The 26,946-nt window shown below is 34.4% G+C and overlaps 1 protein-coding gene across 2 annotated transcripts in view; it reads right to left on the bottom strand.

Annotated features, from left to right (window-relative positions):
- UNC13C (unc-13 homolog C) overlaps nucleotides 1-26,946 on the bottom strand; it is a 605,313-nt gene that overhangs the window by 250,450 nt on the left and 327,917 nt on the right. For both annotated transcript variants that reach the window (XM_032297403.1, XM_032297404.1), the window contains exons 14-17: nucleotides 26,728-26,884; nucleotides 16,698-16,766; nucleotides 15,052-15,141; nucleotides 12,970-13,098 (exon numbers count right to left, since the gene is read on the bottom strand). In XM_032297403.1, coding sequence (XP_032153294.1) covers nucleotides 12,970-13,098; nucleotides 15,052-15,141; nucleotides 16,698-16,766; nucleotides 26,728-26,884 — 445 coding nt within the window. The remainder of the gene's footprint in view (nucleotides 1-12,969; nucleotides 13,099-15,051; nucleotides 15,142-16,697; nucleotides 16,767-26,727; nucleotides 26,885-26,946) is intronic.

Below are 26,946 nucleotides of genomic sequence, written 5' to 3' on the forward strand. Positions count from 1 at the left end.
CGGTAGTCAAAACAGCATGGTACTGGTACCAAAACAGAGATATGGACCAATGGAACAAAACAGAGAATTCAGAAATAATACTACACATCTACAACCATCTGATCTTTGAAAAAAACTGACAAAAACAAGCAATGGGGAAAGGATTATCTATTTCATAAGCAGTGCTGTGAAAATTGGTTAGCCATATTCAGAAAACTGAAACGACCCCTTCCTTACACCTTACATAAAAATTAACTCCAGATGGATTAAAGACTTAAACATAAGAATTAAACCATAAAAACCTTAGAAGAAAAATACCATTCAGGACATAGGCATGGGCAAAGATTTTATGACTAAAACACCAAAAGCAATGGCAACCAAAGGCAAAATTGACAAATGGTATGTATTTAAACTAAAGAGCTTCTGCACAGCAAAAGAAACTATCATCAGAATGAAAAGGCAACCTACAGAATGGGAGAAATTTTTGCAATCTATCCATCTGATAAAGAGCTAATATCCAGAATCTACAAGAAACAAACAAACTTACAAGGAAAAAAAAAATCAAAAAGTGGGCAAGGGATATGAACAGATACTTCTCAAAAGAAGGCATTTATGTGTCCAACAAATACATGAAAAAAAGCTCATCATCACTGGTCATTAGAGAAATGCAAATCAGAGCCACATTAATATACCATCTCATGCCAGTTAGAATGGCAATCATTAAAAACTCAGGAAACAACAGATGCTGGAGAGGATGTGGAGAAATAGGAACACTTTTATACTGTTGGTGGGAGTGTAAATTAGTTCAGTCATCATAGAAGACACTGTGGTGATTCATCAAGAATCTAGAAATAGAAATACCATTTGACCCAGCAATCCCATTACTGGGTATATACCCAAAGGATTGTAAGTCATACTACTATAAAGACACATGCACACATGTTTATTGTGGCACTGTTCACAATAGCAAAGACTTGGAACCAACAAAAATACTCATCAATGATAGACTGGATAAAGAAAATGTGGCACATATACACCATGGAATACAATGCAGCCATTAAAAAAGGATGAGTTCATGTGCATCACAGGGACATGAAGATGGAAACCATCATTTTCAGCAAACTAACACAGGAACAGAAAACCAAACACCGCATGTTCTCACTCATAATTGGGAGTTGAACAATGAGAACACATGGATACAGAGAGGGGAACATCACACACCATAGCCTGTCTGGTGGTGTATACCTATGTAACAAACCTGCACATTCTGCACATGTACTGTAGACCTTAAAGTATAATAATAAAAAAGTTTCCATTTTCTTATGTTCACTGGACTTTTCATTAGTTTGGAGTAATTTGAGTTACTAAAATGTTCCATCTGTATCAACAACTATATTTTAAAATGAATAGATTCAAGACTCATCAATTTCCCAGGTAAATATATTACAAAGTCACAATATGACAAATAGAAAACTTTTAAGTGAAATGACTCAAACTGTAGTCTTCAATGAAATATTATATGTTCCAAACAGCTTGATAGTATTAAAATATAAAGAAGCACATTGTAGATGAATTCATTTTTGCCTATCATCATTTGTGAATGAAAAATATCTTTAAAGAATGAAGGTTTCTAAAGAAGGAACTCATTAAAATAAAAATCACATGACATAATATTGATTAGACCTCTTGACTCTATTACAACAGTTTTATGGCTACAACACTGGACAATTGCAGAGGCCACCATTTCCATTTCGTGTATGGCCACGCGGGGCAGAAAGAGTCAACATTAAACTGAGTTCTACACTTGTTAGATGCTAAATTCATATCAATTGGAAAGCTATATGAAGATTAGGTACTTCACTCCAGATAAATCACAAATATAGCATATTTTGCTGCAGCCACTTACAGTTACTCTTTATTCCTTTGAGGTGGAGGAGAGGTTAGAACCTTAAATTCAGGAATTAAGATCATGCAAGTTTCCTGCCTGCCTGTCTATTCAATTCCATCCATCATCTATATATTTCTGTTTCTTTTTAATTAACATTATACAATTTCATCTCCTTTTGACTCATATAAGACCATATGATGAGTTTGGGGTTTGACTATTTTTTCAGTCTTGTAAAATTTGTGTTATTGTTTTGTGTATTTATCTAAATTTTAGAAAAATAGTATTGTGCTAGTATATAACATTATGCTTCTTCCCTTGTTTTTCACTCAGCACTGTTTTTGCTTTTTATCCATGTTACTATGTAAACATCTAACCCATTTTTCTAAGTGTGCCACAATACCCCATGGTACTTATCTACTACATTTTGCTGATATATTTTTCTGTGAAGGATACCTGGGTTGCCTCCAACACTTCAGCCTCACAAACAATGCTATATTGAATATTCTAGTAAATGTGCCCTGAGTAAACTTTGTGAAAACATGCACCAGAGTAAGATTACTGGCTCCTGGTTTACCTGCCAACGGAAAGTGCATAAGGTTTCAATGTCCCCATATCACCATTAAAATTATAATTGAGGTTTTTTTTGTATTGTTGAACCATTTTTGCATTCATGAGATAAAATTACTTCACCAAGTTTAAAATTTAATATTTTACAGTTTTTTTGTCAATGTTTATTAAGAAAATGAGGTCATAATTTCCTTTTCATGTATTGTCATAATTAAGTTTTAGAATCAAAATTACACTCGTTTTACTAATACAACATACTATGTTTGTTATTGATATTTTCAGAACTTATGGTTTCATTTTCGACAATTTACTTTTCTATGAAAATTAAAGCATATAATGACAGAAACATAGCTGGCTAGTCATTTTTTAGGATCTGAATTTTCATTATTTTTCTTCTTTACAACACAAAAGATATGGCAATATACTATTCGTTTTGAAGCATTTTTTTACAAGTAAAATTTTATATACTGGTCATAAAGCTGGCATTTAAAAAGAACTTGGCATAACATTTATTGTATACATTTTATAGAATATTAAATTATAATATTTTTATATATTTATAAAATATAAATGTTTTATAAATTGTAATTTGATATATTTGTATATTTGTATATATCAAATTATAAACATATTAAGTCTTAGTTGTGTCTATATTTACTCAGATTTAGAACTAACAATGAGCACATGAGATGGTAAAAAGTCACCTTTCTTTCAGAATAAACATCATTCCCTAACTAATGCCAATGATTACATAAGAAAGTATATTGCTGGGAAAATATCTAAGAAAAGTCAGAGACATATTATAGCCAGTTTCTTAATGATTACTATTTAAATCTCATTTCAAATTAAGAGTTATAAAATTGGATATTTTTTTACATGTAAATTTTAGGGCACATTTAGCTTTTCTTTCATTACTGAATTATTTAGAAATTGGCTAGAGCAAAGCCAAAGGAAAGGGAAAAAGATAATCAGCTAAATCAACTTTTTGGGTGAAAATAACCAAGAAAGAGACATGCACAAATTAAGTATAGACTTTCTGAAATTTTCCACATTTAAATTCAGGTAAGTTGCCAGTTTAAAGTATACTAGGATAATATTTTCTTTGTCCAAAGGAAGTTTTAGAGGATAATTTGGCCAAAATTGTGGTATACATATCACAAGCTGCCTAATGTTTTTGGATAGAATTTCCATTTAGTAAGTATTCATTGATCTCTGCACAGTATTATATGCTACAAATTCAAGAATAAGATAAATGGAGTTTCTGTTTTCATTTAACTCAATGTTACCATGGGTATCACGCAAATAAAGGGTATTTTAATCCATATGAAAAGTAGAGGGTGCTTCTGTCCACATAGTATAAGACGGCTCAAAATCAGGTCCACATTCTGTCTAGAGGAAGGGAAAAAGTAGTGGAAAGGATGGCATTTTCTTCTCCTTTAAGAGACTATACCGAAATTTTTATACACCTACGACAAAGATATTCGTTGCACCCTGATTTGTAATTGTGAAAAATTGGAGTTGATGTGTAAATTGTTGTATATGCTCTAGGAAATTGTAAAAAAAAAATCAATAAACTGTACATACATGTATCAGCATAGGTAGCTCTCAAAAAATAATACTGAGCTTTAAAAACTACAGAAGCATAATTACATTTATACAATCTGGTTCGAGAATTAGTATAAATGACAATAACACCGTACTACCTATTTCTAAAATGTAGTATATCACAGGTTGATGGAGATAAGGAATATATCACAAATAAATAATAGATATATGTAATAAATGTACACAAAGTTGAACCTATGCTCATTAAAGCTAATAAGAAATTCATAATAGAGATTACCTTTGAGATAGGAAGTGACAGAACTTGATTTGGGAGGGAAACGAAGAGACTAAGCATATATGTGCATGTGTGGGTGTATATATCAAAAAGTTAATCAAGAGAGAAATACGTTTCTACGGATTTTACATACAACTCTCACTTTCAGGTAAAACACTTTCCTCTGCATTCATGTATCTACTCATGTTGCCTCAAAACACAGTCATTTAGAGAAATAATCTTCAAAAGAAATCATCACATGGATGTCAAGAACTTTAGTTTGTTCTCGTTTGTTTTTAGCTACAAACCTTCTAATCAGATTCAAAATAAGATTTTTTTAAAAAGTCCCTAATTGTGCTTCAGAACTAAAAGTGTACATGTGCTTTAGTTAAGTGTGTACCTTAATACATTTTTCTTAGGCAGTCATTAAATAAACAAATTAAAACTTACCAAAATATATAAACTTAAAATAGCAGCATCTTAAGCACAGTGGTTTTATTGGTTTTTGGTGTCTTTCTCTGGATGATCTAAGTGTAAACAAGTTTTCATTTCAGGGTAGGAGTGGATGAGGACTGTAGAAATCAGTTAATAAAGGTTTTCATTGTTCAACAGAAAAAGTTCTTTCACTGAGTGGTTTCCAAGGAACTGAGTTAATGCTGACATTAGCTCAGGATAATTCTTTTAGAAACACATTTAAAAAGAAAGTCTTATCTACCCTCCTCCTTCCACAAATAAGGGGCCTCTTTATGTAGATTTTAGTAAAATGGGCGTGTTTATGCTAGCAATAATCACCATTAATATTATCCAACTAATTCATCCTGCAATTGTTCCACGTTCCTAAAACAAATACAGATCACAGGTTTTCTTTTCACACAGATGTTCATCCAGGGGAGTATAAACTGAAACATTTTCAAGTCTATTTGTTTATTTATTTATTTATTTATTTTACAGAAATTATCCTTTGTTCCCTGACATGTCTTAGAGCTTACACCAGTGCTCGGAACTAATAGTGCTAAATAGGTATCTGCTGGATCAATATCTATCCTAGTTTATAGATTGATCTTTCATGTATCTCTACGTGAGAGACCAACGACCTTTGTCTATGCTGACACATTGGAGCTCTGAGGCTAAACGAAAGTGCAGATGCAGAGCCCAGCAATTCAGCCAAGGTAAATACCACCTACTGATTGCACAGTCGGCCCCTGGAGACCACACTTCCATCTTGTTCTAACTGCAGCTGTTTCTACTTTTCTATCAAATCAATTTTTCTTTTTTATTCTAAGCATTTATTTTAATTTTATATGGTTCTTCAAAATCCCTCTGGAGAGAGAACGATTCCACATTTAAATAATCAGAACAGTACTGTGTCTAATAGTGCTGGAATTCTTAATATTTTTTTTCAGGCAAGGCATAATACTATCCAGAGAGGATTCAGAGAAAACAGAAGCAACATGAATATGATGAAGAAACTACACACGAAGAGGCTAAATAGCTTATCAAAGTCCACAATCTAAGATGAGGAGCTCTAATATGAACTCAGGGGTTTTGATATCAGAGATTATGTTCCTTAACATAGGTTTTAAAGTAGAGTCATTGAAAGAAACTATAAATAAGTATAGCTAAAGTACTGCTTTTTTAAAAAGGTTATTTTTATTAGATTAGTTATTTGTTTATCAACCCTACTCAGAGTCAGGTATACCACCGGGCACTGGGAATACAAAGATGAAACTCACGGTTTATCAGGGAAGACAGGTCAAACTGATATCACATTATGCACCTAATAAATTCACCATGGTAAGTACAGTGGTGGTGACATGTCAGGGGATTATGACAATAGGAAACAGAAATACCAAATCCAGATAGAAGCAGTTATAAAGGCTTTCTGAAGAAAAGGTCAGCTGAGCTGGGGTAAGCCATTAGAAGGGAAGTTTGGAGAAGTGAAGCACACTCCAGGCAGGTAAACATAAGGCAGGCAAAGTCATCATGGAGTTTAATGCACTGAATCATGAAATGCAATGTGAAGATGATGTTGAAATCAAGAGTGATAATCAGGGCTTAGCCCTTAGAGGCACTGTGGACAATGGGAGACTCTCTACTTAATTCTGTGAGTAGATGGGGAGCTGGTCCAGAGTTATAAATAGGATAGTCACATAAACATGGATATATTTTAAATAGCGGGGTGGTGTGTTGGAAAAGGAGCTGAAGTTCTATTAGTCAAAATAAGCCAGACTGTGCTATGGTAACAAATAAATATCTAAATAATCCGTGAGTTAATGCAATAAAAGATTATTTATTAAATACCTAAAGTCTGAGGCTGGCTAGGCAGCCCTTCTTCACCTGGTAGCTATGCCATCTGGAATATGTACCTTTCCAGCTTATTGCACTGCAGATGACAAGATGTTTTTATGGCTTGGAGCTAGAGGTGGCTTTCATTTACTTTTCCCATATCTCATCATCTGGGATCCTGTCACTTGACCCAGAGTAAGCGCAAGAGGCCTTAGGCAATCACTGAGTGTCTACCACAAAATAGGGCACTTCATTTAATCTTGCTTATAATAGGTGAAATGTATCTATAATTTCTTACCATATTATTTAGAGAAAAGCAAGTTTGTTCGTGTATTCAATTCTTTCAACGAATGCTTTTGTGAGCACCTGCTCGGCACTGTCCTAAATTCTGCCTCTGTCATAAAAAGCAGGGGTAAAGCATAGTTCACATTACTTCACTGCACAACAACTCTTCACTGGTTCTCCAGTCACATGGAGATACGTGCAAGGGAACAGAATTAGAATAGGAGGGATGAGAAGCGTAACATGTGCTAGATCGTGTGGGGTTTTGTATGACTTTGAATTTAAATTAAATGAAGGGCCTTTAAACATTCTGTGCAGAAGTGTGATATCAGCTCACTTTCTTTTTCAAAGAATAATTCTCTGGCTGCTCTGTTGATAAGAGACATAAGATGAAGGGGTGGAGACATTGAGCTCTCTTAGGAAGTTACGTAGTAATCCAAGTAAACAGTGATTATGGTTTTGAGCAAGAGTAAAAGCATGGATCTGGTGAAAAGTGGTTAGATTTTGGATATCTTTTGAAATGAAGGTATTTAATTTTGAAGGTAGAATAATTAGAATTTGAAGACAAGTAAGATGTACGATATGAGACAAAAAGGTCTTAACTTGATCTCTTAGGAGCATGGAGTTGCAGCCAACTGAGGATAGATAAACCTCAATCATTTGAAATATTCCTAAATGGCTTCAAAAGGGCTCTAGAGAGTATTAGTCTCCTAAATAATCCATCTCCAATGAATGCTTCCTTTATAATTTCAAATAATAACAACGTTTATGAAAAAAGTATTTTTCCAAGATATAAAGCTTAGCACCAATCATTCCCTACATTGACAAAATTTCACATAAAATCTATCTGCCTAAAAATGAAACTGGTTAGAAAAAAAATTATGTAAATATCCTTTTTGAAAGCAAATCAGAAAATATTAAGCTATATTAGATTATCTTGATGTGACATAATTCATTTGCTTTTTAGGATCATGTTTGCTTTATGGGAACTGCCTACAAAGCTCACTTACAGATATAAACTGCTTTTTTTTATTGTTGTTGTTATTATTTACTTATTAGGAAGACATTAAGTAAGGTATGCCACTTTATCTTGACAGTTTAATTCATCCACTGAGTATCAATTAGTGGCTGAGGAAATGATCAAGATACTCTCTTTGACGAAACTTTGGTCGAACTCTTCTGAGCTCTTTTTAACCATGCCTCAACTTTTGAACATACATGTTACTTTCTGCATTGTCCAATTTAGCTAGAATCTTCTCAGTTTAGCCAGAATTTTTCATCCTTGATATCTGATCACACTTTGGTATCTGATCAGGTTTCCTTCCTCCACAATGCCTCAGGTAAAATTTATTACCCTGGTCTGCCTTCAGCAAGAATCTCATCAGATATGTTAGCCAGAATCCCCTCTTATGCCAAATGTTACCTCTTAGTAATTTTTATCCAGTAATCCCCTTGCCTTATGCTCTTTGGCTATTAATTCCCACTTTTTCTTGTGGTATTCAGAGTTGAGGCCAATTTCTCTCTCCTACTATAAAATCCTATTGTGATAGCCTTCCTGTGCAACTATTGCAATATTCCTTTTTGAATAGTCTGCTTTACTATTCTTTAATGGGTGTCATGAAGAATTTTTTCATTAACAAAAATCATATTTGAGTTGGATTTTCGTGAAAGCAGGGAAGGTGGGAGGTTTTTTTTAGGCATATAGAACAGGATGCATGAATGTGGGGATGTGAAAGAGGATGGCAGATTCATGCAAATTATAAAATTTAAAGCTCATGAGAGCAGAACTGTTTAGTTCAGGAATGTGAGAAGCAGGAAATTGAAGCTGGTAAAATTTGGCAAGACTGATTATAAAGTTGTGCATGGGGCCAGGTGTGGTGGCTCACGCCTGTAATCCCAGTACTTTGGGAGGCTGAGGCAGGCAGATCCGCTGAGGTCAGGAGTTCGAGACCAGCCTGGCTAACATGGTGAAACCTTGTCTCTACTAAAAATACAAAATTAGCCAGGCATGGTGGTATGCACCTATAATCCCAGCTACTCAAGAGGCTGAGGCAGGAGAATCACTTGAACCCAGGAGGTGGAAGTTGCAGTAAGCCGAGATTGCACCACTGAACTCCAGCCTGGGTGACAGAGCAAGACTCTGTCGAACAAAAAATATTATTCATGGGTAATTACATGGCACAGTAAAAAGTTTCAATCTTAGCTTTTAGGTAAAATAAAGATAATGATATTGAAAAATGTAAAAGAATTGAAAGAGCCCTATGGGAGGAAGATGGAGAGTAGAGAACAGACAAAGAAAAGTCATTAGAAAGCTACTCATGGGAAGGTATAAGTGAGAACCAATTTAGCTCCTAGAAATACCGGAGGACCAAGTTTGTTTGTTTTTTTCCCCCATTTGTTTATTTTATTGCATTTTAGGTTTTGGGGTACATGTGAAGAACATGCAAAATTGTTGCACAGGTACACACGTGGCAGTGTGATTTGCTGCCTTCCTCCTCATCACCTACATCTGGCATTTCTCTCCTTGCTATCTCTCCCCAGCTCCCCACACATCTAACAGAGTTGATAAGCTAACATTATGAACAATTATGTGGTTATATATTGTTTTGCTTAGACAATGCAAACTCAGCTTAATTTTTCTTACCTATAAGGTAAAAAAACAAAAAACAAACAAAAAACAAACCAGTGACCTCAGAAAGATATCATACTATATGAAACCTAGTTTAAAATACAGTTTGGAAGAGTCTTACTTGCCTTCATCTAACATTTTCTTTCCAGAATTTGCCTCTCCCAAGTAAACAGAATGTTCCGTAGATAACCACACAGTTTTTAGTGTCTAATGGAGCAACCACACTCTTCAGAAAAGAGGATAGGCAATAGACACATTTTTTTTTAAAATAAAGACAGGGTATTTCTCTCTCACCCAGGCTGGAATGCAGTGGAGAAATCATAGCTCACTCTAACCTCCAATTCCTGGGCTCACTCTAACCACCTTACCTTCCTAAGTAGATGTGACTATAGACATATACCAACACACTTAGGTAATTAAAAAAAAAATTGTAGAGATTGGGTCTCGCTATGTTGCCCAGGTTGCCTAAGCTAGACTATATTTGTAAAAGCCAATTTCATAAAAGTAATAGAAATACATGTCATAGTATGCATTAGAAGACTTCAATATGACAAAAAGACATGTCATCAAGACAGAAGTAATCTATGAAATCCACATTACCAAAAAAGGATTAGTTTTCACAACATTTTTAGATTTTCTATAAATTAATAAGTAACAGACAAGCAAACCAAGAGAGACATCCACAAAAGATTGACAGGCAATTCACAGAACATAAAACTCAAGTATTCATTGATCATATGTGAAAATACATTCAAACTCACCAATATTAGAAAAGTGTTCTTCTCCAAAGGAAAAAAGGAATGGGATGAGATTGGGAAATACAGCCAAAATACTATTTTATGTGTAACATTTAATGTCTTTAAACAACAGCTGAGAATTATTGGTAAATGTTAACACATGGTTATAGGTAGTAAGCACATGCCTGTTTGATTTGCTTTCTATATGTTAAACTGTGGTTCTGTTTTAAGATATTTGAGAAATCTCCATACTGCTTTCCACAGTGGCTGAACACATTTACATTCTCACCAGCAATGTATAAGCACCTTTTCTCTGTAGCCTCAACAGTATGTATTTTTTTTCGATGTTTTAATAAGAGCCATTCTGCATGCTCACGGATGGGTAGAATCTATATTGTGAAAATGACCACACTGCCAAAAGCAGTCTACAAATTCAATGCAATTCCTACCAAAATACCAAAATCATTTTTCACAGAACTACAGAAAACAATCCTAAAATTCATATGGAACCAAAAAAGAGCCCACATAGCCAAAGCAAGACAAAGCAGAAGGAACGAATCTGGAGACATCACATTACCTAACTTCAAACTATACTATAAGGTCATAGCCACCAAAACAGCATGTTAATAGTATAAAAATAGGCACATAGACCAATGGAAGAGAATAGAGAACATATAAATAAACCTACATACTTATAACCAACTAATCGTTGACAAAGAAAACATAAACATAAAGTGGTGAAAGGACACCCTAATCAACGAATGGTGCTGGGATAATTGGCAAGCCACATGTAGGAGAATGAAACTAGATCTTCATCTCTCATCTTATACAAAAATATATTCAAGATAGAGCAAGGTACTTAAATCTAAGACCTGAAAATATAAAAATTCTAGAAGATAACACCAAAGAAACCCCTCTAGACATTGGCTTAGGCAAAGACTTCATGACCATGACCCAAAAGTAAATGCAACAAATCAAAGATAAATAGGTGGGATTTAATTAAAGAGCTTCCACACAGCAAAAGAACAGTCAACAGAGTAAACAGACAACATACAGAGTGGAAGAAAATCTTCACAATCTATACATCTGTCAGAGGACTAATATCCAGAATCTACAAGAAACTCAAACAAATTAGGAAGAAAAAAAATAATCTTATCAGAAAGCGGGCTAAGGACATGAACAGATAATTCTCAAAAGAAGATACACAAATGGTCAACAAATATACAAAAAAATGCTCAACATCACTAATGATCAGGGAAATGCAAATTAAAGCCACAATGCAATACCACGTTACTCCTGCAAGAATGGCCATAGTGAAAAAAAATGAAAAAATTATAGATGTTGTCATGGATGCAGTGAAAAGAACATGTCTGCACTGCTGGTAGGAATGCAAACTAGTACAACCATGATGGAAAACAGTGTGGAGATTCCTGAGAGAACTAAGAGTAAAACTACCATTTAATCCAGCAACCTCACCACTGGGTATCTACCCAGAGGAGAAGAAGTCAGTATACATAAAAGATACTTGCACACCCAAGTTTATAGCAGCGCAATTTACAATTCCAAAAATATAGAACCAGCCCAAATGTCTATCAATCAATGAGTGAATAAACTGTGATATATATATATATATATATATGTGTGTAGTATGTGCCTTTACTACATAAATTTATTGTAAGCAGTGAATAAGTTCATGTAAAAGAAAGTGATATTCAAATGTGAAGAAAAGGTATGGAAATTCTCAAATTTGCAGGTAATGTAAAATTAAATGAACATACTTTTCTATTTAATATTATTCTAAACTTACTGAAACATATATATACACCATATATGTGTGTGTATGTGTGTGTGTGTGTGTATAAAGTTATACACACACACACACACAAACACACACACACACACACAATGGAATACTACTCAGCCATAAAATGGAATGAATTAATGAATTAATGGCATTAACAGTAACCTGGATGAACTGGAGACTATTACTCTAAGTAATTCAGGAATAGAAAGCTAAACATTGTATGTTCTCACTCATAAGTGGGAGCTAAACTATGGGAATACAAATGCATAAGAATGATACAATGGACTTTGGGAACTCTGGGGAAAGGGTTGGAGGTGGGTGAGGGATAAAAGACTACAAACTGGGTTTAGCATATACTGTTTGATTGATGGGTACACCAAAATCTCACAAATCACCAACTTACTTATGTAACCAAATACCACCTGTTCCCCAAAAACCTATGCAAATAAAAATTTAAAATAATAATAAAAATAGCCATTACTACTGATATGAGATTGTATCTCATTGTGGTTTTGATTTAAATTGTATTTTTGAAATACTTATTAAATTAACATATATAACAATTTTACTATCCTGTTCTATAAAAATTTCTTTATCACTTTCATGAGGTAAAATGATACGGAAGGCAGTATGAGTTAGAGGAAGAACACAGAAATAAGAGTTGGAATTCTAATATCCAGTCCCAAATCTGCCACCTACCTACTGTGAAACCTTGAGAAAATCATTCTTCTGAAACTGATTATCCAGCTAAAACCTTAAATAGTGTGTGCTTCTACTATATAAAGTTATTTTAAGGAGTAAATTAGTTCATGTATAAGAAAGTAATATTCAAATATGAAGAAAAAGTATGGAAATTCTCAAATTTGCAGGTAATGTAAAATTAAATGAACATACTTTTCTATTTATTATCATACTTAACTTACTGAAACATATTAGAAGCAAAATTGGGGATTATAAAAGACACACATATTATCTTACCGGGTCTGTTAGCTGAGAGTAGAGTTCATGGCAATTGTCAAAAATGTACTTGTATGTAGAATCCAGGCAAGCCCTTACACAATCCTTCACCACCATGCTAGCTTTTGGGGGGCTTTGCAGCTCCAGGACCTGATAAAGAGAGGCACTTATTTTCTCAACTGCAACAATAAAACTTTGTAATCCAGTACAAACTACTCAAATATATATTCAATAAATACTTTTAGTTGATTTTTCTATGTTCAATTGGTGTCATCGTACCATAGGGTTTTAAATATGTAAATATTCATTTTAACTTGCTGATATAGAAACTTATTGAAAATGATAATGGTTGTAAACACTCACATGAAAACACTTAATGTGACCAGTGAAAACTTCATACATTCTTTGATTTCATTTCATTCCATCATTCAACAAACATTTGTCACTTCCTATATGTCAAATAATGGTGATACAGCAGTGAATGACAGAAACAAAAAATCCCTTTCCTTACAGGCTTAATTTTCAGTAGATAATCAACAAAATAAATATGTGAAATATATGATGAAGCATGTCGAAAAGAAAAATGGAGGAAAAATAGGAAGTGCTTAGATGACTATTTTGAGGAGCTTTGCTATTAAGGGAAATGAACTGCGGTAGCAGCTATAGAAGAAAGCAAAGACAAACAGTATTTTGAAGACTGTAAAATCAGTAACATGTACATAGGGGAAAGCTGACAATTTAGGAGAGTGGAGAGGACTGCTAGACGAATATTTCAGTGCACAAGAGAAGAAAAAATCAATTGCACATGTAGAAGAGACCGCATTTTCTAGGAAAACAGGGGGTTCATCAACAGCAAAAAAAAAAAAAAAAAAGAATATGTGGACACATACAAGGGAGCATGTACTGGGGGAGGTTGCGGGAATATATGGTTGGAGCTTGAGGATGCTCCTCTTTCTTCCTATTTTTTTTTTTCATTGAAATAGAAAGCAAAGTAATCAGCTGGTAGTGAGGGTCAGGGAGGAGTAGTTACAAGTTTAAGGAAATAGTGGTTTAAAGCAAGGAGGCATGACAGATGAGTGGCAATGTCCTGGCACTTCCCATCTTCACTCTGGTTCCTCAGTCCTCAGTGTCAATGGCAGACATCACTTGTCAATCCAAGTCCACTTGATTGGGTCTCCCCATCATTATCTGCACATTGTTCCAGAAGCTACTGACAGTGCATTAGAACTGATGTAAATTCTATTTATTCTAGTCACCTAGCTCAGCCTGATTTTAAACCAAATGAATATTAATTTAACTTTAAAGAATCTAAATGAGCACTGATGAAGTTTTTATGTATCTCTCTCTCTCTCTCTCTCTCTCTCTCAACAAAATGCCATTTTTAGAGATTCTAATTAAAAAAATATGGGCAAATGAAAAGAAAAAAATGTTTCTATTTAGGAATTTTCTGAATAAGCATCATAACGCTCTCTATCAAAGAGCATATATTTTAGCCCATAGCCTGGCAAATAGTTTCTGAAAATGCTTTACATAGGTTGCATTGTAAGCCAAAACTATGACTGCAGAGAAGTTTCAATTAAAGCAAACTATATATCTAATAATAAATGCCTGGTTTGTAAGGCCTAGCCAATTATACCAATAGATAAGTGATCGAATATATTCCTACATAGACATTCCCAGGGCTGAATATGGAAGTTGCCACAACTGGAGTAAACTTAAAAGAGTCAGCTACTCTCTTGCAGCAAAAAAGTCAGCAAAACATCTAAGCTAAAACTAAAATTAGAAGGGAACTCCATTTCCATTTAACATTCTTCGGATATTTTTTTAAGAGCCACTTCCACTTACTAGAGAGCTTTATCTAAAATGGATTTAACTGAGAACTAAATTTGAGCCAAATGTATCAGAGTATTTTAAGTGTCTAGGATGATCCCTTCTTCACTATACCTTATATTGGAAGATTCATCGAGTTCAGGCAAAGAATAGTACAGCTCAATCGATGGGGTTGACACAGTACTTGATCAAGAAGAGGGTGAAGCAAGACTTTAATGGGGGTGAATGTATTCTATGTCATACCGAAATGGTGACAGAAATAAAATAAGATACCTTCATCCTAAAAAAGGTGATGCTTGTTAACAGGTCAACAGTTGATTTCAGGTCTTGCAGTCTTTCAGTATTGCTTGCAGGAAAGTTTTCCTGGTTCATTAGGAAACAGAAAAATGGATAAAGTTGTCAGCATGAAACCTCCTGTGGGAAAATAAACTAAAACCAGCTTCCTGTGAAAGAAAATGGAAAGCAAACTATGCAATTTTTAAAATACCCCTAAAGCATCCTTAAAATATTTTTATCATAAAAGATTAAAGAATATAAATAATTTGAAAATATTATCTTTATACTCTTCAAAAGCTGTACTCTTCTATTTATCCTTATGATGCAATAAAATGCAAAACATTATCATTATTACAATGCTATGATGTTATTAATGCTTGCTTCTAAAACAGTCTTGCTACTAAAATTAGGAAGTGTACATGTGAAAATATTTTCATGATTCTCTCAAGATAGATACTTTTTAAAAAAATAATTTGGAAATTATACATGTGCTGCATTTGCTTTTAGTCACAAAAAACTTTTAAAAGTTAAAAAAATAAGTTTGCCTCATTAGCATCTCCTGAAGTTTGACGGGAAGTATCATTTAAAAATACAGATGTTCATAATTTTGAAGGAAAGAAAAGTTATAATTAAAAATTTTTTGAACTAAGAAACAATTTTAATTTTGGTCAATTTCACATATTAACATGCTCTTCTGAAGAGCCATTAGGAAAAACCACAGCTAATTACTAGATATTCATGAACTTGAAGAGGGTTATTATGCCTATGATAAGGTGGTGAAGGACGGAGCTTCAAGGCCCTTCTTGCCACCAGATATCTCTCTCTATGGCTTGCATGGTTGTTCTCTTCTCATTATGTTGGCCCCAGATCCATCATAAAATATCCAATTTTAAATAATAACAAATTTGATAAAATTTGGTATTATTACTTCTATAAGTATGCAATTAAAGTATTCAATAAGAGACTAACTAAAAATGAATACCTGGGAGATAGACAAGTTCAAATTGACTTAGGATAAATTGTTAAAGAACACAAGATGTAAGAGAGCATCTATTAGTTATGACTACAGGCATTTTGTAACTAAAATTTGTAACTAAATTTTTGTAACTATTTTGTAACTAAAATTATGTGTGTGTATATTTATTCACATATATAAATGAATATATTTGTAGTATGTGTATTTGTTTCCCTGGGAGGTGATATATAGAACTGTTGACAGTGAACTGTGGACAGCTTTCCAAGAACATATGATACTCTTGGTACCATGATCCAGGAGGAGAGAGAATAAGGCAGAAAATTAAGTAGGAAGCTCAAAAACTGGGGAAATATCAGCAGAATATTTCAGTAACAAAGGATGAGTTTTCAAAATAAGAAGTGGGCCATAGTCTAATTCATAAATTAGCTGAGTGTCACTGAATCTGATGGCCATTTAAAAAATTATAAAATTAAAGTTGCATGTATGTACACAACACACACACACACACTCACACAGTATTGTTGTAGTCTATCTATTTAAGGGTGATAGCACCTGAGATCAATATTTTTACTTTTCTATTACATAATGGGTAATTTTTACAATATGGTAAGAAATTATCTACACCAAACATATCAGTTTGCTTTCAGGAAAGTAATTTTGTACATACCCTATACTTTGACAGATCAATCCTCAAAGAGTTATGCAACTGGTCCAGTAGTTTTATGAATTTTTCCCTCTGTACAAAGCAAACACAAAATAGGAGAATGGAAATACATGACTATTCTAAAGGCCTCATAATAATTCTTAGTTTTGTCTCTATTTTATAGAAGGGGAGGATCAAATATATCAATGACTTGTCTAAGATTACAAAGTTACTATGTGGCATAGCAGTGATTCCAACTCTGGTCTCTTTGACACCGAATTCATGGTCTTTTCCATAAGTCATACTCCTCTCCGTGATGAATGAGAAATGTATAACTGTTCTAACAAAGTATCTAGAGACTTGCATTTTATAGAAAGAGAGCAGACAAGTAAATTTCTCTGTGCGTAATAATTCACAACAATGTAATGCATCAGCAAGAGAAAATATAACCCATCCTTCTTTTTATTCCTGTACCCCATGCCATCTCTCCAGACAATGTATTACAGTTTTTACACTTCTCCTACCTACAGAAGTGGGAACAGCTGTTATTTCTGTCAAAACCAATTTGAAAAAAAAAATTCTTTTTGGAAGCAAACATAGACTTCATAATCTAAGAGGATCGATTGCTTTTAAAGACAGTGTATGATTTAGTGCTAAAAATAGTATAAAATGAAGCCAAAAAAACTGCTGTTGCTTCCTTTTGATGTGGTTTCAGTGTTGTACTGTCCTCACAGAAGTATTTGAAGGCAGTGAAAATAGAGAGCTTTTCTCTTAAGTATATGGTTAAATATTGTGTGGATTAAATAAAAACAAAGACAAAACATAAAAGTCATACATAATACAATCCTTATAGGTAGACACACCACTATTCCGGATCCCAGTTTTCTCATCAAAAAAAAAAAAAAAAAAATGGGAGATGTAAGATTAAATGACATCAAATGTCCCTGCCAATATTAATATTCTGTAAACACCAAATTGCATTTTGGAGGATATTGACAAAAATGAAAACTTCTCCCACTAGTCACATAGGAGGTGGATTTATGGGGTATATAACTCTTATGCCTTAAAGTCACCGATATTGATGGAGTGAGCTGAATATTAACAGGAGTTGATAAATTGTTTTTAAGCCGAAGCTCCAATTTTCTAAATAAAATGCCATCATCAGATTTATACATCAGTGAAGAAAGTTTGAGCCCCACCTTTGTGTTAATCTCTGTGGAGGCAATAAAGAAGCCTAAGAAATGAGCCCTGCCTTCCAGAGCACGCAGTCTCGTTAGGCAGGTTAAGACCCTTTACTGCAACAAAGCTATAGAAAATACAGATGAATTCAATGTCTTAGATCTTTCTCTGCCACTCTCCATTATAGCTTCCCAGGGGATGAGACAAACTATACAGTCTTAACTCTCCAACTTCCATGCATTTGTGTTGGTGGCCCTCAATTCAGATGAGAAAAGAGAAGAACCACTAAAAGAATTAGTTTAGGTCACAGTAAAGTTAATCATTCAGGTAATTATAAAAGTGAGCGTGATTTGTATTACGTCTCTGGATACCTTAACTTGTATCTGTGATTGGCACAAATCATCAAGACAGTTAAAGTGATTGATCAACCATATTATGGCCCAAATCATTGTCCCTCTTACACACACTAGGGCAAATCGTGGTGGTTGTCTGCCAAATATGCATTCTTCCGCTGTTCCTTACTAAAAGAATATCATGTGTTAAATGCACCCATATGAAATGCTCATCCTCTCAGACCTCTTTTCCTCCAATAATGACTACATAACATGTTTTTGGCCAATGAAATGTAAACCGCTAATTAAATAAAATAGACCCAGCTACCATTCTACCAATGACTTAATGTTTTGAAAGATTTTAAGAGTGCCTGGCAGACAGTGTTTGCTATTTCAGTGTTTGCTATATAATTCTTTGTTAGGGATACCTTTCAGACTTTTTAACTTTTGTCCTTTGTGCTTCTTCCCTTTTCTCACCTAAAACTCTAATAGACTCCAGAAGATAGAGTACTTATTTCATCCCCATTAGATGAAAATGAAAAGAACAAATGGAAAAAAAGGATTGCCTATATCCACCCCACCCCATCTGCCCACCCTTTAAAATACTACAATACTGAGCAGCTATACCACCTCTGATTTCACCTCTGGACTCAGGTTCCATGGATGGGAAAGGAGAGGGGGAAATCTTATTTATTTAAATGTATTAAGTGAGTTTCTATTTCGTGCAGTTGAACAGAATTCTGACTGATACAGTTCACACATTTGGTTTCCCTACTTAGTTTCTGGTGCCCAGCTGGAAAATTTACATTCAAGGAAAATAGAAAACTGTGAAGAAAACTGCTGGGCTTCTTGTCACTGAATCCGGAACAACATCAGATGACGTGAAATTAAAAGCATGCTGCTGATTGAATCTTCATAGAGATTCTTTAAACAGCAGGACAGCTTGAAATTTAATTTTATTTACAACATTTTGACTTAACTAGAGTGAGATTGCCTTTGCAGAGTAGAGGAAGCCTGTAGGGTGTGATTTGAGGAATAACAAAAGACTGGGTGATTAAAAAATGTTTCCCCGAGGGACATGGCACAATATCTAAAACTGCCACATTATTCAGTTTTTTTTAATTAAATAAGGGCCACGTATGTCTAGTAGGGGGCAAATCAATAATAAAAATAATAATTATTATCACAGGTTCAAAAATACAGTTAGAATAAGATCTGGTGTTTTGTAGCACAATAGGGCAACTATAGTTAAGAGTAATTCACTGTATATTTCAAAATAACTAAAAGAGTGGAATTGGAATGTTCCTGACATGAAAAATTGATAAATGCTTGAGATGATATTCCAGTTATTCTGATTTTATCATTACATATTGTATGCATGTATCAAAATTTCCCTTGTACTGCATAAATATGTACAACTATCATGTATCTGATGAGAAATTAAAATAAATTTTAAAAATAAAAGGTAAATCTAAGCAAAAAAATAAAGAACCTGGTTTAATTGGTTGACCAGAATAACATACTAGGTATCAGTAAACTATCTACAAAGGGCTAGTTAGTAAATATTTTTCATTTTGACAACTCTGTCTCAACTATTCAGTCTGACGCTATAGCATAATAGTTGCCATAGACAATGTGTAAACTAATAGGCATGACTGCTTTCCGATGATATTTTATTTATGGATGTGGAAATTTGAATTTTAGGTAGTTTTAATGGGTCACAAAATAACAGTCTTTAAATTTTTTTTCAACATTAAGAAGTATTTTAAAAATTCTTAGCTATGGGCCTTACAAAACTAGTTGGTGAGTTGGTAGACTGGATTTGGCCCATGGGCAGTAGGGAGGAGGCAGTTGCTCCCCTGATTGTGCACCTTCAGGAAGTTTCCCCCAGGATGTGGGGAACTGTGGAAGGAAAAGCTCTTGTAAGGAAGGGGTATGATAACCTCTGCATCACCCTCAGCTTCTCTCATTAATTTCTTTCTTTCTCAAAGTTTGGCTCCAACAGCAGGGATGAATTTAACCAGAAGGTAATGATGTTTAAGCGTCTCAGCTCTCACCTACTTCAGCATGCCTGGGAGGAGCTAACTATGTATTCATGCTATCTTAGATTTTTGTAAAATTTTCAGGAATAAGATCAAAAGAATTCAGAACACGCTGAGCAAATTGTAACACTTTTTTTCCAGATCATACCAAAAACCCCAATTCATAAAGACTTTTCAAATAGAAATAATGCATAGTCAATTTTGATAATTTTAAAATAATTCAACTAGTATTAAATATATGAACATATATTTACAGCTCTTATTGATTTGAGATTAATTTTGATACCAACAGAAATATCACAAAATTATGAAAGGCCACTAAAATGATACTTTCAATGACAAACAAATTAATAAATTTCATCAATTCAAAGTATATTTAAAGAGTCCCTTCACAGGAAAACTTGAAAAGCATTGAAATGTTATAGTTCACTGATCAAGACACCCTTCGCATACCCCTCAGCCTGATTAAAGTTTAGATAGGCTTCTGCCTGACTCTACTTCTAGGCCTCCCTTTTCTTAAAGCATTTTCTTTAGAACACTTGTAATTGTTCTTTTTCTGCTCCTTCACATGTAAATATTTTTAAAAGCCTCTTGTCAGTTTCATAACCCAAGAATGTCTCCCGGAAAGACATGGGAGACTTCCCTTTGAAATGTAATCATCAAGCTGAGAGCACCCCTATCCCCCACCCTCATTGGGATGATAGGAGCTTAACTTCCAAAAGATATAATTAGCAAACAAAAATGGCATAATCACAGAAAAAAAAAATTGCAAACTTGTTTTTAGTGCACTGGTTACATCCGATTACTCAACCTCCCCACTGTCATCCTTCACCACTTTCTCCTTATTTTAGTCTTGCCTTTCATTTCAGTGGAGTTGAGCTCAAATTGAGTTCTGGCCTCTCTGCCCTATTGCAATAGCCTTGAATAAGGTTCACCTTGCCCGTTTAATTTTGTCAGCTGCAATTTTTGCTTTTACATCACAAATGAAAAAAAAAATAGGTATTTCAAAAATTTTATGAAAATCACTAAAATCCATGTAGCATAGTGAAAGTGAAACAAACTCTTCTAAAGTGTTAATTAAAAATGTCAATTCTGCTAAATTAAAAAAATCATAAAAATATTTCACATTTAGGCCGGGCGCGGTGGCTCAAGCCTGTAATCCGAGCACTGTGGGAGGCCGAGGCGTGTGGATCACGAGGTCAAGAGATCGAGACCATCCTGGTCAACATGGTGAAACCCCGTCTCTACTAAAAGTACAAAAAATTAGCTGGGCATGGTGGCGCGTGCCTGTAATCCCAGCGACTCAGGAGGCTGGGGCAGGAGAATTGCCTGAACCCGGGAGGCAGAGGTTGCGATGAGCCGAGATCGCGCCATTGCACTCCAGCCTGGGTAACAAGAGGGAAACTCCGTCTCAAAAAAAAAAAAAAAAAAATTTCACATTTCTTTTTGTCATATGAAGAAGTGATTTTAAAAAATGCAGCCAAAAGAGTATAGAAAGAAAATATTATAGGGGTTGGTTGGTCAATAAAAACATCATTCATACTTCAGTACATATGTCTGAGGATATATATATATACTCATGGAAAAAACAGCTAGAAAATATCAATTTTACTATTGATTGATATTTGTATTTCAAGATAACTCACTAAATAAATTTCCTAAAGACATTTTCAAAATTAAAACATTGACTGACTGCCACCTCATGGAGTTTTGTTTATAATCAACTCCTGATGTACCCATGAGTGCCTTCAACATACATAGAGACTTTTTTGTCTGGACTCCAAATAACATTTACACTCAGTTATGTGCTGGTAAACTGGCTGTGTGAAAGCAAAAAGCTTGATTTTTAGCATTTACTAACCTTCATGTTGTAAATACTTTTACTATGTCCAATTTCAAGGATGGCCGTGTTTAACAATCAGCTTGCAGCATTCCCAAAAATTTACCAATCAGTTCTCAAGAGCAGGCACCAGCCAGCTGTAGCATACCACTGTTCTACAATCAATTTTCAACAATCTGCTCCCTGAGTTACCTTTTGAACCTGAGACTTCCCTTTCGAAACGTTAACTGAAAGGTGCTATTAATACGTCCTCCCACAATTCTCTGTCTCTGCCTGTTTTCTCTCCTCCACTCTCTTTTGTCCCTTTCCCCACTTCTCCCCTCCTCTCTTGGTATCCATCATGTTTCTCATGGTGCCACTTATCAAAAACTAGAGCTAACGGCAAATCACTTTACCTTGTCTTTTCACTCCATTGTCTTTATATGAATTTCCTCACCTTCCCAAGGCCACTTTTCTGCAAAATCTTGGCCTAGAGTCAATCCAACTATCTGCTGTATCTCTTAGTAGATCAGCATCAGAATGCTGACACACCCTAAGAAAATCTCACAGTCACAAGAATTGTGGCAACAAATTTATAGTGCCCAATAGCAAATGACACTTTCAGCTTTACTAGAAATTTCTTTTTCTATGTCCTTGAAAGATTCTTTTTAGTATTCCCCTCAGTAGCTTCTCCAAACTTGTACCACCGCCTTCACCTCCTGCAACAATTTCACAGCACTTGTAAATGAGCAGCCCTTGTCCTTCCAGACAACTTTAAAAAAGGATTAAAAAACAAGGTACAACTACCCCAACTTTTCACTTCTATATCAAAAGCTTAGTGTTCTCTTCAAGGACTCTCACACTATTTCCTCAAATTTCAGAACAGAGCTTGTCCTTTCTCTTCTAAAGACTAACCTCTCCTTCTGCCCATAGTACTTACAGTCACCTTTCTCCCACCTGATAAATTCACAACCTTACTCTTGCACCTAACTCCTTTTCTAAAACTCTATAAACATGTTTATATTTTCCTTATTAAATAATTTTAAAATACCTACCCAAGCAGATAATAAAAATAAAGTCTCTTTTTATATGAAAAAACCTTCTTACACTTGCCCAATCTCTCTTTTTTGCTTCTAAGTTCCTGAAAATAATAGTCTATTTTCTCAACCAATTTCCCCCTTTCTTTCAGAATTTTATTATCAAGTTAACACAGATTTAAGATATTTTATAAAACATTTTAAGTGTTGTATAAAGATTAATACAAAATAAAACCAACAATCTGTCAGCTGTAATCCAACCAAGTGACTACATCATTGATATTTTAGCACATTTCCTTCCAGTCTTATTTCTAAACCTGTATGCGTGTGTGAATGTGTGTGCATGTGTGTGTGTGTGTGTGTGTGTTTTCAATGTTAGAATTAAATTGCATATGGCTTTATAATTGCATACTGTTTTCATTTATCATTATGTCATGTGCATTGCTTAATTATGAAGCTCTTCCATAGAAACTTGATGTTTAATGTCTGTATCATTTTTTAGTGAATAAATGACCTTTAATTTACATAACTGTTCTGTGCCAGGGCTATGCATCTTTTGGCTTCCACGGGTCACATTAGAAGAAGAAGAAGAACTGTCTTGGGCCACACATAAAATACATTAACACTAACAACAGCTGATAAGCAATAAAAAAAATAGTGCATAAGTCTCATAATGTTTTAAGAAAGTCTAAGAATTTGCATTGTGCTATATTCAAAGCCATTCTGGGCTGCATATAGCCCATGGCCATTGGTTGGACAAGCTTTTTCTATGCCATTCACTGAACAGTCTTCCTAAAATCAGGCTTTAACTTCAATTGCTTCACTGACCGATGACCTTCTACTTGCCAAATCCAATGGTCTAATTTCTTTCCCTATTTTACCTGAAGTCTCTATGACAGTTAACAATATTGTATACTACCCTTTTCCCAAAATAGTTTACCTTACCTTTTATAATATGACTTTTTTTAGAGACAGGGTCTCATTCTGTCACCTGGGCTGGAATGCAGTAGTGCAATAAAATCACATTTTAAAAAATCATTGTCAAGCAACTGGTCCAACCGTTTTCCTAGGTCAACTTTGTTTGTATCTCTTCTATATACTCGAGGGTTCTGTCCTTCTCACTTTATTCTTGATCATTTTTCATTCACATCATGACTTCCAGTAAGATTTATACATGAAAAGTTCTATATGTGTCATGGTTTTCTTAAAGATTTATTTTACAATTCTCATAGGTAAGAAACTTTTTTCCACTGGTTTATTTTTTGGAATCTCAAAATGCATAGGTTATGCACCTTTGAGAAGGATCAAGAAGAGAGCATATAATTGTCACTGGGTCCTAGATGACAGAATCAGCTTTCATAGTCAAGTGAATAAAAATCTGAGGCTCCAGTGTAGAGGCAGGAGATATTATACTTAGGTATATCTGACTCAGAGAATGGCATTATTTTCAATAGTTAGAACAACGTAGTCAAATTTATATAAGAACAACATAGTCAAATTTATATACCAAATCACCAACTTATCATGATGTAGTTTAAAGAAACATTTCTCTTTCTTTTAGCCCTATTCTATAATAAGTTATTGGATTTAAAAAATGAAGTTTGTTATAACCACATTGTCACTAAAACACTGAAATGTACTGAAATCAATCTGCTCTCTCTTCTTTGGGTCAGCATGAAGTAAAGGAGCAAGTTATCAAATTTTCCTCCAGGTAGCTTTTATTGTGGATATTAATCACTTAAATACATCTTTCTCAGAGGGAGAAAGGCTCAATGTTCCATGAAGTCGACTTATTCTTCACAATATACACAGATGGAATATTAGAAGCAAAATGATTTCATAGCACAGAATGCTTTATGTTACAGGTAAAATCCCAAGACAAGAAGTGCTGTTACCAAGATGAGATTTTCATAACAAAACTGTTCTATGATCTGGTATTTGGTAACAACAGTATTTTATTGAGCTGGCTAGGGAATGTTCTTTGGTTCCAGCTTCTACAAGAGTCAATCTGCCTATCAAAAGTAGCTGATACTATAGGTTATGCTTTAGGTAAGGCAGGAGAGACAAAATTCTCATACTTTATATAATGACACTTTTAGCTTTTACAATTGGCTTGCCATCTTTTATTTCATTTTATTATTATTTTAAATTTGAGAAACATGATAAAATAAGAATTATCTTCTTTATTGAGCATGTCGAGGAACGGATGCTTAGATGACTAAACTGACTTGCTAAATTTCAATAGAAACTTAAACTCCATAACTCCCAACCCAGAGTATTCTCCTTTACTGGCATTTTATTTGATTTGTCACTAAATAGAAATCACATTTTCCTTTGATTATTCTAATTCACCTCACACACCTCACATGCATTTCTCTTTTATAGGAAAAGGACAGAAAAAGAGTAAACACCAGAGGACATCTTTTTCCTTATTGGGTTTTCACCCTTTTATTTGCTATGTCAACTGTTGCTATTCTACGACACGTAACTAAAAATTTGATTTCTAAACAACATTCTCTGTAACAAAAATATATTCAGTGAACTAAATTGGCATTGCAGTGCATTTTTTTTTCCAGTCAACTAAATTGGAAAGGCAATGCATTTTTTTTTTCGTGGAGGAAACTAAGATCAATTGTGGGAAAGAGATTATTTCATGACACCATAATGTCATGATACCATATTGTCATGAAAAAATCACTTTCCCACAATTGATCTTAGTTTCCTCCATGAAAAAAGGTAATAACAAAAAACCGGTCTCACGGGGTTATTGAAAAGCACTACTGCCTACACATTTGCCCTGACCAGAAACCTGGGAATATTTCCAGGTGTCTTCTCCTTCCCTCCCGTCCGTGTCCCCAAACAAATGAAATGCTATTGATGCTTTTGATTTCATGCCCTGAAAAGTCTGGTATCTAGCCTCTCTTCTCCATTTCCACCAATTTTTAATTTTGATTCTTACCACTTTACTAGAAATATTCTTAATCTACAATCTATTTCCAGTCTTGTCAGTTTCAGTTATAGTATACTTGTACAGAAAGAGTTACAGTAATGGATGCAACAGATGAATTCTGGAGGCTCCTTTGTGTCCCTGAATTTCTACTTTTCAATGCATTTCTTGATGCCTTTGCATATGTCAGATGGTCAGCCTTAATTAGGTACAGACTGTTTTTCTTAGGCCCCTTAAACACATACTATGTTTTACTTAGAGGATGCCATTAACCAGCAGTACCAGAAGGAGCCAATAGGAAGTGCTAATGGAGCCTAATATGTTCCAGAGAAGGCAGCCAAGCTCACATTCACCAGGGAACTGTATCTACAAGACAGTGAATCTGAAATGGTGAATCTCAAATTTGCTATATTGAGAATGCCCTATAAAGTCCCAGCATTCTCTTATAAAATCTATATTTTTCCCTCACTGAAAAAGATCCTTTCGGCTATGAAGATTCAATCTAATGAAAATTCCTATTGATGGTCAAAGTTAATTTTTAAAAATATTTCAAATAAATTCTAGCTGGAGCCCATTAGGCTATTCCTTAAAATTTCCTTTCTGCAATAAGATTCCAAGAATATCTTAAGTTCAAAGTCCCTTGAAATGTAACTTCCATAAGTTGCTAGGAATTTTAAAGTCTAAAAAAGTATACTTACACCAAAGTTGGTTGCAGCAAATCGATCTGAAGCAGAAACCTGTACATTTGTTGAAACTGTTGTGTGAGCATAGAAAGCATTTATATTAGCCAGCAAGGTGCTCATGACGGCAGGGACACCAGGGCACATGTATTTTGAAGACAGACATGAAAAGTGCCTACAAGACAAAAAAACATAAAGTGCTTTTAAAACAAAAATTAATTCAGTGCCTCTTTCAAT

The sequence above is a fragment of the Sapajus apella genome, unplaced genomic scaffold (assembly GCF_009761245.1).
Source record: "Sapajus apella isolate SASKATOON/1434 unplaced genomic scaffold, GSC_monkey_1.0 scaffold37, whole genome shotgun sequence".
Taxonomy (NCBI): Eukaryota; Metazoa; Chordata; class Mammalia; order Primates; family Cebidae; genus Sapajus; species Sapajus apella.